Source organism: Myotis yumanensis, unplaced genomic scaffold (assembly GCF_028538775.1).
Source record: "Myotis yumanensis isolate MYYU_CA2020_CCGP unplaced genomic scaffold, mMyoYum1.0.hap1 SCAF_4, whole genome shotgun sequence".
NCBI classification, from domain to species: Eukaryota; Metazoa; Chordata; class Mammalia; order Chiroptera; family Vespertilionidae; genus Myotis; species Myotis yumanensis.
Window position 1 is genome coordinate 77,527,118 of NW_027223755.1, and position 15,361 is coordinate 77,542,478.

General features: G+C 39.5%; 1 protein-coding gene across 1 annotated transcript in view; it reads right to left on the reverse strand.

Moving 5' to 3' along the window:
- The window catches only part of FBN2 (fibrillin 2), a 244,389-nt gene that overhangs the window by 155,011 nt on the left and 74,017 nt on the right, over positions 1 to 15,361 (reverse strand). The window contains exon 6 of the mRNA XM_070411499.1: positions 13,867 to 14,064. Within this exon, the coding sequence (XP_070267600.1) occupies positions 13,867 to 14,064 (198 nt within the window). The remainder of the gene's footprint in view (positions 1 to 13,866; positions 14,065 to 15,361) is intronic.

A 15,361-nucleotide genomic window follows, 5' to 3' on the forward strand; every position in this document is an offset into this window, starting at 1 on the left:
ACCTCAGTAAATAATACAATGAATGGGTTCCTACTATGTCTCTTTATGGAGTTGAGTGAACGTGAACTTTAAGGACTCAAAATGATTCCTTATTCTTTTGCTGTAGACACAAAACAGAATTACTAGATAAAAGGGTATATATACAACCAATCTATAATAATAAAAGCGTCCTATGCTAATTAGACTGGATGTCCTTCCAACCTTCTGGACGAAGCTGGGTCTGCTAGAGAAGTCCGGGTCCCAGGTGCCAGAGGGAAGCCGGTGCCGGCAGCCGGGGGAAGGAAGGCCTACTCTTGCACAAATTTCGTGCATCAGGCCTCTAGTGTGAATAAATAATGCCCAATGGTCAGAAAGCCCTCAGTAGTCTTAATACCACCAGCAATCTACACACCTATGAGTAGTCCACACACCTCTACTGTTCATGAGGATTCTTGTGTTTTCTCTTCCTTGCCATCACATGATATAATTATCCAATATCCTAATTTTCTTTGGCCTAATAATTGTAAAAGCATATTAATGATCAATTTTAGTTTTCATATACCTAAATATTAGTTTCATGTTTGTAATCTTTTGGATTTCCTCATCTGAAAGTTGTCTGTTTATCCCTTAAGCACTGCTATACTGAGGTTGTTGTATTTTTTTTGTAAATTTAAAACCTTTTCTGTTTTAGACATGACAATTATCTTCCTAATCTTTTAAGCTATTAATTTTATTCACTTAGGAACAGATATCCTTAATGTTGACAAAATTAAATTCTAGAAACTATAATAAAGATTTTCACACAAATGAAAGCTGAGAGTCTACAAAAAATGTTAAAGGAAGTTCTTCAGGAAAAACAAAAATACGATGGAAATTATGGTCTACACAAAAAATGAAAGGCACTAAAAATTATAAATATTTTGATAAATATAAAAGACATATTTCTCAATTTTAAATAATCTTAAAGATTATTGGTTGCTGAAAATAACAGCAACAATAACAATACTGTATTCTGGAAGTTATAAAATACATAGAAGTAAAAAGTTCAACCACAATAGCATAGAGGATTAAAACAGAAAATGGAAGATTACATCAATTATTACAAGTGAAGTGGCATAATATTATTTGAAAACAGACTGCATTAAGTTAAATAAGAAATGAGAAACAAATTACAACATAAACAAAGAGGCAGAGTTAATAATTCAATTTTGGAGATAAAATGAAATACAAAAATGTACTCAGTCTAAGAGGGGTAGGAAAAGAGAAAAAGCAATAAAGAACAGGTGAGGTAAAAATACAGGAAATAATAAGATGTAGATTTAAACACAATAATATTGATATTACTTAAAATGTAAATGATATAAAGAATCCAATTAAAAAGGCTGAGATGATCAAATTTAATGTAAAAAGGCAAGACAGGAAACCTACTTTGTCAAAGATAGCTTAAAAGTAAAAGGTGACAAAACTATATCATGTTCATTAATGAAAAGAAAGCTGGAATGGCTATCTTAATATTATACAAAGTGTTCATCAGAATAAGAAATATTACCGTGGATAAAGAAAGATGGATATTTCAGGATGACAAAGGGCTCAGTTCATTAGAGGACATAATAATGTGAAATGTGTATGCACAGATAACAAACTTAAACACTCAAAACAAAAACTGACAGGACTGAAAAGAAAAATAAATAAACAAATCTACAATTATAATTGTAAATTTCCACATCAGTCTCTTAGGAACAAACAGAATAAGTGGACTAATAGAATAAGTAGACTAAAAATCAGCAGGGATATATAAGAGCTGAACTATACTTTCAACCAACTTGTCCTAATTTACATTTATAGAACACTCCACCCAACTTTAGCAGAATACACATTATTTTCAAGAGCACAAAGATATTTACCAAGATAGACTATATTCTGAGGGCATGTAAAAAGACTCATCTATCCTATCTAATAATAGAGAAACATGGTAATTAACTGTAACTTCGCTACCCTTCCCATTGGCTAATCACCAGGATATGCAAATTAACTGCCAACCAAGATGGCGGCCGGCAGCCACGCAGCTGAAGCGAACAGGAGGCTTGCTTGCTCCAGTGACGGAGGAAGCCAAGGTTCCCTGCCTGCCGCAGACCAGCTCTGAGCTCCAGATGCAGCATGTTGCAATTATAGAAGCTAAACCAACCCAGAAACCTGCTTTCAGCCGCCAGCGGGCTCAGGGCTTAGAGCACCAGTGATGGCAACAGAGTTTTAATTATAGAAGCTAAACAAACCCAGTTACCTGCTTTCAGCCAGCCACAGCCTCAGTGCTGGAGCCAGCTCTCAGCTCCAGTGACACCCATAGAAGGTAAATGCATCCCAGAATAAAAAAAAGAAAGAAAAAAAGGAGAGGTTGGAAGCTTCAGTTACCCACCAGCCTGAAAACGGCCCTCAGCCCCTCACCCAGACTGGCCAGGCACCCCAGTGGGGACCCCCACCCTGAAGGGGGTGTGACCAGCTGCAAACAGCCATCAGCCCCTCATCCAGGCTGGCCAGGAACCCAAGCGGGACCCGCACCCTGATCCGGATCACCCTTCAGGGCAAACCAGCCGGCCCCCACCCATACACCAGGCCTCTATCCTATATAGTAAAAGGGTAATATGCAAACTGACCCTAACAGCAGAAAGACTGGGAATGACTGGTCACTATGACACACTCTGACACCCAGGGGACAGGAAAATCAGTGCAGGAGCTGCCCTCTGGTGGTCAGGGCGCTCTCACATGGGAGGAGCTCTGCTCAGCCACAAGCCAGGCTGATGGCTGCCAGTACAGCGGTGGTGGTGGGAGCCTTTCCTGCCTCCTCAGCAGCGCTAAGATGTCCGAGTGCAGTTTAGGCCTGCTCCCTGCTGGCAAGTGGACATCCCCTGAGGGCTGCCAGGCTGCCAGAGGGATGTCTGATTGCCAGCTTAGGCCCAATCCCCCAGGGAGCAGGCCTAAGCCAACAAGTGGTAATCCCCTGAGGGGTCCCAGACTATGAGAGGGCACAGGCCGGGCTGAGGGACCTCCCCCTCGCCAGTGCACAAATTTTTGTGCACCGGGCCTCTAGTATATATATAAAAGCCTAAGTGACCAAATGACCAAAGGACCAGTCGACCGGTCGCTATGATGCGCAATGACCACCAGGGGGAAGATGCTCAATGCAGGAGCTGCCCCCAGTGGTCAATGTGCTCCCACAGTGGGTGTGCTGCTCAGCTGACTGGCACCAGATGCTGCCGGGCTCACCACTGGTAAATGCAGCTGCGGTGGCGCGGGCCTCTCCCGCCTCCACATCAGTGCTACCAAGTGGTAGCGTTAGACGCAGCAGCGCCGGGATGAGTGGGAGTGGTGCAGTACCCAGCCAGGGCTCAGGCTCTTCCCAGGCCGCCTGCCGCTTTGTGCACTACTACATCCCTTGGGAGATATTGGACTGTTGGTTTTGGCCCGAAACTGGGGATTAGGCTGAAACTGGCAGTCCAACGTCCCCCAAGGTGTCCCAGATTGTAAGAGGGCACAGGCCAGGCTGAGGGACTTCATCGGTGCATGAATACATGCACCGGGCCTCTACTTGAATGTAAAAGGATTAAAATCACCCAAACTATGTTCTCTAAAACACAACAGAGTTAAACAAGAAATTAGTAACAGAAAATATCTGGGACATCCACAAACATGTTATCCCAGGAATTTAAGGGTGTTTCAACATTCAAACATCAATCAGTTTAATTCATCATATTAACAGATTAAGGAAGAGAAAAGATGATTATCTTGTAGATGTGAGAAAAGCAAGTGACAGAATTCACCACTTATTCATCATTTTAAAAAAATCTCAGTAAACCGGGAATAAAAGGGAACTTCCTCAACTGATAAAGAACATGTGCCAAAAAACTACAGCTAACATACTATTGGAGACTGGGGAAAAATCCTTTGATTTAGTTTTTAATCTATCATTTTATATCTATGTAAATTTGCCTTATTTTCTCTCTGTGTAAAAGATAATCTCTAATTCAGTGTACTGTCATGATAAACACTGAACATAAAATAAATATAACATATAAGCATATGTAAATTTGCACTATTCAAATTAAAAGGTTAACATACATTTATTAATATATCTTTAATTACAAAATAACATGCTCATTGTAATAAATGTTAATGATACAAAAATAGAAAATTAAAGATATAACCATTAAAATAAGTTAACTGTCTGTTCTTTCACTCTTATACATTCAGAGTGGTGATCTGTTTAACACAAATAAGATCATACTTTATGTGTTGTTCTACATCTTGCTGTTCTCATTAAAAAAAGATTTTGTGGGTACATCTGTATGTCAGTATATACTGATTTACCCTATTATTTTTTGATAAGCCCACAAGTTTGGTGTATGTTAACTTGTAAAAGAGAATCCAAGCCTACAAAAGAGCCTAGCATCTGAATTATTTCTTCCTCACTTTAGCTATCTATATATATAAAATCCTAATATGCAAATAGACCAAACAGCAGAACCAACCAAACAACCAGTCGCTATGACGTGCATTGACCACCAGGGAGCACAACAGGCGTCGGCAGCAGGCAGCAGAGCGCAGAACATGGTGGGTGTCCGCTGCAGCAGAATGGTGGAGCAGGTGATTAGGGGTGCCAGACCAAGGCGGGGCACTGGTTGCTGTCATCGGGGTGAGCCTCTGATGGTTACTGAAAATCCTTTGCTCCCACGCACCACAGTCCCACTTGGCGCTCGCATCTGTTGCCATCACTCGGCTCCGGTCCAGATTGCTTGGCGATGTCAGCATGTGTGAGCTGTGGCTGCAGGCCCTAATCACCCCTGAGGGCTTCTCCACCTCCCCCTGCTCCTGAGGGGCGATTGGGGTAGCAGCCACCACTCACACCCGCTGATTGCACTGGATTCGCTTGCACCCACTGCTGGCACCAGCCCCAATCGCTCTGTGGCCGTCAGCGGCTGCAAGTGGGGCTGGCACTGTCAGCGCATAAGAGCAGCGGCGGAAGGAGCGGGGCTGCTGGCAGAGAGGGAACTGGGGGCCACGGTGGTAGGGGCCAGGCGGGGGTTGGGAGGATAGGCCGAGACCAGCCCGTACCCACCGCAGCCTCGTGGCCCACAGTTCATTTAAAGGTGCACGAATTCATGCACAGGGCCCCTAATCTGTCAATAAAACTGATTACAACAGCCCAGAATATTTTTATACTGAAATTATGGTAGATGTCTTTTAACATTTTTTATTAAATTTATTGGGGTGAGCCCTGGCTGGTTTACTCAGTGGTTAGAGCATTGGCCTGCAGACTGAAGGGTCACAGGTTTGATTCCAGTCAAGGGCATGTACCTCAGTTGCAGGCTCCATCCCCGGTCCTGGAGGCAACCAATCTATGTGTCTTTCTCACATTGATGTTTCTCTCTCTCTGTCTCTCCCCTTCCCTTCCACTCTCTCTAAAAAATCAATAGAAAAAATATCCTCAGGTGAGGATTAACAAAAAGGAAAAAGAGAAAAATTTTATTGGGGTATCATCAGTTAATAAAATTATATAGGTTTCAAGTGTACAATTCTATAATATATCATCTGTATATTGTATTGTGTGCCTACCACCCAAGTCAAGTCTTCTTCCATCACCATTTATCCCCCTATACCCTCTACCAGGCTAACTCTGAGTAGGTGAAAACCTAAGCAATTAGAGTTGAACTCTTAGGTGCCTTTCCTTGCTTAGTACTACCTGCTCATAGGAAATGCCTCCCAATACATCAGCCAGAAAGAGGGCTCTTATCATCCAGTTTCCTAATCATGTTGACTGAAGGCAATTACTGTGATACACTACTATACTATCATGTAAAACGGGTCTTAACTGAAACCCTTATTAAAAGGGCCTAAAAAAATGACAAAACTTAGTACAGATCTAAAATACTAACCACAATCCAATCTTGGCACCTTTACATAGTTATTTTTATTTTATGTGATCTCTCAGTTCACAAAAATAGTCTTATTAAAGGATATCTGACTCAAACAAAAAGCAACTACAGTGAAATATATGACAAGAAGTTTATATACCAAACAGTTTAATTCAGAACATTCAAACCGCATTATTTTTTAAATGTACTACATTTCCACTCTCATTACAATGTGGTATAAAACATCCCTAGAAACCTCTTTTCCTGGCAGATAAATCAGAGAGAATATCATGGTATAAGCTGGAAAACAAGGCCAAACCTATAAATCCCTTAATACTACTCATAAAATCTTTTGACTACATATTTAGTAGATTCAGTAATTTTTCAAAGGAAAAAGCAAACTGCCTAAATAGTATTTTCCTAGAAGGAAAGACAAAACCTTTATTTTTTGAAGTATCCTAGACTACATAGCTATACAGAATTAATTTCTTTTAGGTAGATCAAGTTAATCATGAAAAAATAAAATTTTAAAGAAACCTAATAGAAATAATGAACTTGAACCTAGAGGCATACACAAATGCTCTCTATAAAACTCAAAAAAGGCAAGACTCAGACCTTCAAACTATACGAGTTTCTACATCTTCAAAATGCAAACATAAGCAACTACTAATGTCTGATTAGTTTTCCACTGCCCAGATTACTATACAGATGTGTTTCCATTTAGCCCTTCAATTCAGGCACAATGTTATTATTTCTTTACATGTTGAATTACTTCAAATCACATGTAAGAATTTTATGGAACAAAATTAAATCTTTTGAAATATAAACCTTATATAATCACTTCAGTCTATTCTATAAGGTTATAAATAATGTAACAAAGCAATAGTAATTCTAGTTCATGAACTCATTTACTCTCCAACTTCTCCAAATAAACTTGCTATAGAGAATCAAACTAATTTTATTATATAAAGTAGTATTAGACGGTATATTACTTTTAGTTCACATTAAAATATGGAAAATTTGTGCAGTGGTACATATAAAAATTGTTGATTTGCCCTAACCAGTTTGGATCAGTGGATTACAGTGTTGGCCTGTGGACTGAAGGGTCCCAGGTTCGATTCTGGCCAAGGGCACGTGCCTGGGTTGCGGGCTTGATCCCCAGTAGTAGGTGTGCAGGAGGCAGCCGATCAATGATTCTCTCTCATCATTGATGTTTCTACCTCTCTCTCCCTCTTCCTTCCTCTCTGAAATCAATGAAGAAATATATTTTAAAAATTGTTTATTTAATTTATATCTGTGGGAACCAAGGACCAATTCTTATTACTATATTTAATAGTGAATGTTTCTGAACTTTGCTTGTCACCAAATTAGATACACTTTTAAAATATAAGTTCTTATATTTACATTCCATAGATAGTAATACATAGTACTTGTTCTATATAATAAAAGCCTAATATGCTAAGTGTCTGGTCGACTGGTTGGCCGTTCAACCAATCAAAGCGTAGTATGCTAATGATATGCTAAGGCTGCTCAACTGCTCACTATGACATGCACTGACCAGCAGGGGGGCAGTCGACGGGTTGACCAGTCGCTATGATGTGCACTGACCACCAGGGGGCAGACGCTGCGACTGGTAGGTTAACTTGCTGCTGGAGTCCAGCCAATTGGGACTGAGCTAAATGGGCTGGACACACCCTGGAGCTCTCCTGTGGTCCCTCTCCGGCTGGCCAACCTCCCACATCTCTCCTCAGCCCCAATCATGCATCAGTGGGGTCCCTCAGCCAGGCCTGCATCATCTCACAATCCGGGACCCCTCGGGGGATGTCTGAGAGCCCGTTTCAGCCTGATCCTGCAGGCCAGGCTAAGGGACCCTACTGGTGCACGAATTCGAGCACTGAGCCTCTAGTATTTCCATAAAAATGAATGTTAGCCATATTGGTTCCATTTCTAAAATGTAAGTTCTTATTTCTTGTCTCAGTGATGTTCCACATGGTATTAGTTTTTCTATAAAAAGGAATGTTAGTCTTTAAGTACAACAATTGAAGACGAGGTGTCTCTCATTCTGAAATCTGAGAAAAACAGAGTATCTTAGCAACCATTCAATATGGTTCGATTCAGCCAGAATACATGTTCATGTGCTCACATAATTCAAATGAATAAATGGTCATCTCATTAAGCAAATATTAGTAACTTACCACCTATAGGACTCTGCACTTGTAATAAAAAGACCAGAGCATGGTTCCCTCTCAATGTTCCTTATCTCAACAAATGTCATCATCATTTATTCATTGTCAAAGTCAGAAACCTAGGCGATAAACTCTGTTTCTCTTGTCTCACATCATTCCATCAGTAACAAGTTTTACTTCCCAAATATGTCTCAAATCTCCCCTCTGCCTCTACTCTAGTCTCAACCTCCATCATATACCACCTGTACTATTGCAGGCACCTTTCTTTGTTTCAATTCTGGTCCCCATAATTAATACTCTACCAAGAAACTAATTTTTTTTTCAATATAAGTCTAATCAAGTACAGATTCTTACCTCAGAAGTGTGTAGACACTGCTACACTGCTTTTTGGTCAATGAGATGCTCTACAGAAGTCAGAGAGGAGTTGGGATATTCCCTTTATTTAAAAAAAAAACAACTTGCTTATTATTCTTCCTTATGCCCACAGGATTCTCTTATCTTTTCTTTTTATTATAGTTTTGTGCTTTCAATCGCTTTTATCTATTTTAGAAAATTTTTCTATTTTATCTTTGAGCATATTTTCAGTTCCTTTCATCAGCTTTCTCTAGTCTGACTTCATTATGTATCAGTTTCTTTATAATCATTCTTTACTGTTCTTTGACATTAACTATTGATTTCCTTAAGCTTACCCATCGTCACTGATTCTTTTCAGTTATATATATGTCTGTATATAAATACGTATACATGCATTATTTGCCTTCCACTAGGTAAAGATTTAAATCCTTTTTCAATTTATTTCTTGAGTATTATCAATTCATTTTTATCTCTGAGTGTCTTTACTGAACTTATAACTCTCCCTGTAAGTACTTTTTAAAAGAACCACACTGTCTTTCATTTACTTGAGATACGAGAGAAGTATATGAACTTGGTATTTATTTAGGAACTCTTTGAAGCATACTCATCTGCCTTTTTTTAAATATTCTCTCCTTTTTTCAGGTTTTTTTGTTTGTTTGTTTTTTATGTAAGCCTTTTCTCTTTACTACTCTTTAAATAGCGTCATTTCCTGCTGAAGCAAGAAAGGGGGTAGATAGCCAAGAGGAAATGTATTGGTTTAAAAACTTCCATAGGAAATATTGCTTGAAACAGTTTCACACCCAACTTCCACCATTCCATGCCCCTCCCTGGGGTATTCATTTTCAACTTTCAGGTGGTGATGTGGCTCCCACCTTATGCCTTTTCAGATACTAACTCTGTTTTGCTCATGAGTGGTTCTTACATCCTCTTTTACCTTCCCTCTCCTTTACCTCAGAGAGTGTCTCTGAGCTGGAAGGCTGGGTAGTGGATACGAGAAATGGTTTGCCTCCAAAGTTTCTGCTTCACCATCCCTTCTTTTCTCTGAGGGTGTCCAGTAGATCTATCTCACAGGGACATTCTCTTCCTCTCCAATGGAACATCCACAACCACTGAATGGCATTTCAGGATGTTGATACTCATAGAAGATTCTCCTTGTCCCAGTGACTTCCAACAACTGCCTGTGTTCCTCACTTCTTTTAATTGGGGGGTTGTTGAACTTTACTTTAGCATGCCTTGTTTCCTATTATCCATTTTCTTGTTAAAAGAAGGGGAATATTCTGCTATTTTAAATAAGAGTGTCTATAATCAAGTATATTTTAAGTAAAATTTTTGAATTGTATTGGAATGGCTTTTATATTCACACAATATGAATTAAAATTGAACTTTGTAATGATCTGGTTAACTTAGTCAATGCAGACAGCCAAGATAAATTTGTCTTTAATATCTTATGCTAATCAAATGAACGAAATCTCCTTTTTATTTAGTGCTATATAGAAGGCCTAGAAATAACTTTCTACTTTGGACATCTTCCTCCCAGTCTACAATGGAGGAACTAGCCATGTTCATCTGATTTCAGCTGAAATTAAACTACTCTACATTATTCATGTGCAGTCTAACTAAAGGAATTAAATATTTCTGTACATTATACCACTGGAAAAGAGGTCACACCAGCATTTGTTTTGCAGGGAGTGATTTAGGGTCTGTACTGCTTACCGAGTTGTAATTTTTAACCATATTCTTTTCTGACTCAGTTTTTCCTTTTTGTCCTTGAATTCCACTCTATCTGATACTGATTTTGCTATTTTGGCTTCATTTTATTTATATTTTTCCTGCAGTTTCCTTGTCCTATTTTCACTCTTTTTTGTTAGTTATTGTTGTTAATCCTCACTCAAGGATATTTTTCCATTGATTTTTAGAGACTGGAAGGGAGGGAGGGGAAGAGAGAGAAAACAGCATATATACATTGCAGTTTAAAATTTGTAAATATTCTTGAAAAGGGGCCTAACACCAATTTTTAAAACTTTGTAAGTTTCTCATTTTATGATAGCTTAAATCTTTAAGATCTATGTTAATTAGTTTTGGTCCTTTTACTATATAATAAAATAGAAGAAAATACCATACAAGATTACATGTGATTAGCCATAGGCACAGGGGCTTGAACTGAAATGGCTCTCAATATGGAAGGAGTCAAGACTCGCCATGGCTGACCTCATAGCACCCTAGGAATGCCCACCTTTCCAACACTGCTTATTTAAGGCCAGAAAGTCAATATGGCAACAGTTATATTAACTGCTTTCCTTATAGCTTAATTTTTGAAAAACATTTAATTTTCTGTTGGCCCTGATTTTTCTGTTATTCTGTTTATTACATGATCATGTTTCAGTCCCTCTTAGGCCATTGACAGGGTAATTTTCTAATTGCGTCACCTATGGGATAACATTATGTTCAGAACTTCAGAATGTCCTCCCTTCATTAATATAAACCATGTTTTAGAACCAATATTAAGATATTTACAGTTATCATCTACACAGCTGAAATTTATCAACTCTATAAAAACATTTAATTATCCTATTAAAAGATGACTATTATAAAGAAAAGTATGACATGTACATATCATGTTTTATTATGTTATTTTTTCATGCCCTATATCATCCAAGTTAATTTGGCAGCAGTATTTGGGAAACAGTCTAGGAATTTAAAGGGAAAAATAAAATCACAGTAAGATGTGGTCTTAAAATAGCCTAAACTGTGGATTACTATTTAATTGAGAACTTTCTGACTATGCCATGATTTTGAAATAAAGCAGAACTTTTTAAACTTGCTTTTCCAGACAGTTTAACCATGTGGCAAATTTCATTTTGCTCCTGTGGCTCTATTAATCTATTAGATTTTTTTTTAGGGAAATGGAGCCCAAAACTTATCTTTGCTACATAAACATAATCAAATAAATAGGACTTCAGACATTACCAAATCCTGAAGGACATTCAGAAAGTTTGAGATCAGGTCATACATTTTTAGTAACTGTGTTCAGAAAACTGGAGCTCTCTGACAAAATAGCAGGCTAGAAAAGCGTAAGTGCAAATACAAAAGATGAGGAGAGTCAATAACTTGGGATTTTCTGGTTGAAGTTAAAGGCTTTTCTCAACCTGGACTATTTCTATGAAAAGTGGTTTTGGGAAGTATTTTAATTTTAATCACATTTATTAATTCAAAAGATATTTACTAAGCATCAATTGCATGTTAGACACTAGAATTAATGAATAGAACAGAGACATTAATGAATAAAACATATATCTGCCCTAATGAAGCTTACATTCTAGCTGGGGGAGAATAAAGACAATAAATAAGCAAGTATATTAGAATAAAACAAAAAGTGTTACTCTAACAAGTCTAGTCAGTATTAATCTACTAAATCTATACAGTTCTTCATCTTTAATGGTAATTAATCTATATAAGTTATATGGTAATTTATATACTAATCTGGGAAATCTATGTAGTATAGTGAATACTAGATAATCTATAGTATAACTTATCTTCTATTTAAAAAATTATTGCTTTATCAGGAACTATATGTAATCAGACTGGTAGTTGTATCAAACTGAGCCTATGTACAAACTCTGCAATCTACAATTCTCATTTGAGTTTTAGGACACTGGACTGGCTTCCTGTAATATGCCATTTACATGGGCTGAATAGATGACATCTCTGCCTCTGCCACGGGATATTAACATCAATTTGAAAAACTTCAGATCTAACTTTTTATATGATTTAATTATAACAAATAAACCTAACTCCCACGTGTAAAATATGAATAATACAATTTCTTTGAATAATAAAAGAGTACTTTTCCATGATCCTACTGCCTTTTGAGAGTTCATTACAGAGCTCTGTTTCTAAGCTCTAAAAATGGGTTTAGTACATATGATATCAGAGAAGTAGCCAAAAAAATGATAAGAATCATGGTGGCTTGAAATTAAGGCAATTATCCAGTGAATATGTAACAATTTTTGCTTACTTGGCTTGGAGTTTACTGTTGCAGTATCCTCAGAAACCTAATCTAGCCCTGATATATAAAACTAGTGGCCCGGTGCATGACATTTGTGCACGGGGGTGGAGGGGGGTGTGCCCTCAGCCCAGCCTGCACCGTCTCCAACTGGGGACCCCTTGGGGGATGTCTGACTGCCAGTTTAGGCCCGATCCCTGTGGGCCTCCAGCAGTTGACATCCCTCTCACAATCTGGGACCGCTGGCTCCTAACCGCTCACCTGCCTGTCTGCCTGATTGCCCCTAACTCCTCTGCCTGCCTGCCCGATCATTCCTAACTGCCTCTGCCTGCCTGCCTGAGAGCCCTTAACTGCCCTCCCCTGCTGGCCTGATCTCACCCCCAACTGCCCTCCCCTGCCAGCCAATTTGGTTCTTATTGGGCGGTTCCTATGCCAGTCAGCGTCAAAAGCTCCGCCTCCTAGGCAGCCATTGGCTCCCCACGGTTCACCCAGATTTGGTTCTGATTGGTCGGTTTCTATGCCAGTCAGCATCTCCAGACCTATATCCAGGCCTGATCAGAGAGGCGGGGCTGATCAGCAGCCCCCATGGAGGCCCGAAGAGAAACAGAGGCGCAGCTGCTGATGAAGCCGGAGAGAGAGAGGCAATGGCTGATCAGCAGCTGCCACGGAGGCTGCGGATCAGACCCTGCCTCTCCCTCCTGGCCTCTCTCCATGCCTGATCTGCAGCCCCCTCGGCAGTCAGTGCTGGGTCGCTGCGCCCGCACCAGTGGCAGTCAGTGCTGGTTCACCACTGCAACCCAGCACTGACTACAGGACTGACTTCCATTGTTTGGTCGAGCCTTTGGTTGGTCGTTATGGACCCTGGGTTTTTACATATTAGGATATGTATCAGAATGAGTTTGGGAAAATTGTCTGCAGACAAAATAGCAAACAACCAGGTTATAAACTCTGAAATAACTGTAATCCTGGAAGTCCACACTTTGTCTTTGAAGACACTATTAATTGGGTATTGGGTAGCTCTCTTCTCCCTGTTGCCTAGGCTCAGGTTCTCAGATTAGGAAAAAGGAATAAAATGTTTTTCCTGAGTATTTACATGTGTATAGTTTGAGGAGCTGTGGAAGAGAGCATAGAGTGCCAAGTGGATGAAGACATGGAGTGATTTGTCTTCTGACTCTATTAAATATCTTAAACTGTATTTTAAAATTTTCTCCAGTTTTTCATATTACCTCTCGCTTCTCCATTTATGTCAAGAGTTGAAAATTAATTAGTTATTAGGTGCCCAAAAGATAAGCCATCTCTGGTCATGCTTGCTAATGAAGCTGATCTCAGAAATGGTACAGGGTTAAAGGTTACCCCCCATAGTGGCAGGTCCTGCAAGTGCAATGAAAGAAGACCTGACATATGGGTGACTCTGTACATAGGCAGACGGCTAACTCACCTTGGCAAGCTCCAGTGCGGATGTTGGGGATAAAGCCCCGCCGGCAGGGCTGAGGCTGGGCCGGACACATCTCACAGGGGTGGCCCCAGGCCCGGCCAATGGTGGCACAGCACAGAGTCTTCGTGCAGACAATGCCTGTCAGCTGCCCTTGGCACATCTGGTTGTTGACCTGAGTGAAACATGGGCCAGTCCTGTAATCTGGAATGTGAAAGAAGATGAAAAGACAGGTTTACTGATCACACACCAATCTTACTCCAGTACCTCCAAATACATAAAGCAGAGTCTATTTCTTCTGACAAAAGTGGCTAAAGACAAAAGGTCAGAAAGTTTCATTTTGAAAATTCATTTTTCAAAACATGAGACTTTAGTGTAGTCTACAACATTAGACATTGTAAGTGGGTGGCTCAGGGGCTGTGTCTGGGACACAGATGTGTTTTCTTGGCCCGCATAATGTTTTAAAAGAATTTAAATTTAGTAGCCAACATTTTTAAATTGGGAACTTTCACATGAAATTTTTATTTCTGGCTTTTCTTGAAAAGCTGAAGCTCTGGCCATGCTAGCCTGCCATGCTTCATGGCAGCGATGGAGCCATGTGCACCCTCTGTGTGACACCGCTCCCCAGCCACTTCCAGAACTCCTCACTCATTCACATGCCCCGCCTGCTCCCTGGTGCCTACTTGAATAACTTCTCTTACCTAGCAAAGATTTTCTTTCCTTACTAGGTAGATAACAGTTCACAAAATCAAAACAGAACCGATAAAGATATATCCTTCCACATCACAAATATATTTGGCCAGTCTAATAATTTATGAATATTTAGGTCTAGCAATTTGATTTTTGTTTGTGTGTCAGTCTGTTTAGTTGTATATGTAGCTCAGCTAGCTAGAAAGACAGTACTAAGGAGGCTCATAGTCATGGATTCTTTCTAAGTATGTTAATATTATATGATCTCCATTCTCTAGAAGATGACTATACCGTTGTTCAACTTTGGTATGATGGCAATAAAAATGTTTGCAAATGTATGTCACATATGATCTGTAGGAAGAGTTTTCTATGAATATTAAGGACAGTCTATTTAGACCCCCGCATCTCACAGTGTGGTCCATGGACTAGCAACTTACTGGTAGTGCATCACTTGGGAGCTGGTAAGAAACGCCAACTCAGATTCCACTCCAGAATCACTGATCCAGAATCTGCGTTTTAACAAGATATTCAGGAGATCCATATGCACTTTAAGGTTTAAGAAGGACTGATCTAGACTGGGCAACTTGAAAGCTAGGCATTCCTACTCTACACCTCTTCCTGCTATAATTTACTTCAATGACATTTTTAGATGATCAGTATATGTTCTTTCAAGCAGAACTGAAACATTAAATCATTTTTAATTTGAATGTTGTTGCTGCTGTTTTGAGAAACACAGAAAATAAAGGTCAGTTTCCTGAAGACTGACCAATTAAATGATTAATATTTGTTAAAAATTACAACAGAAATATGT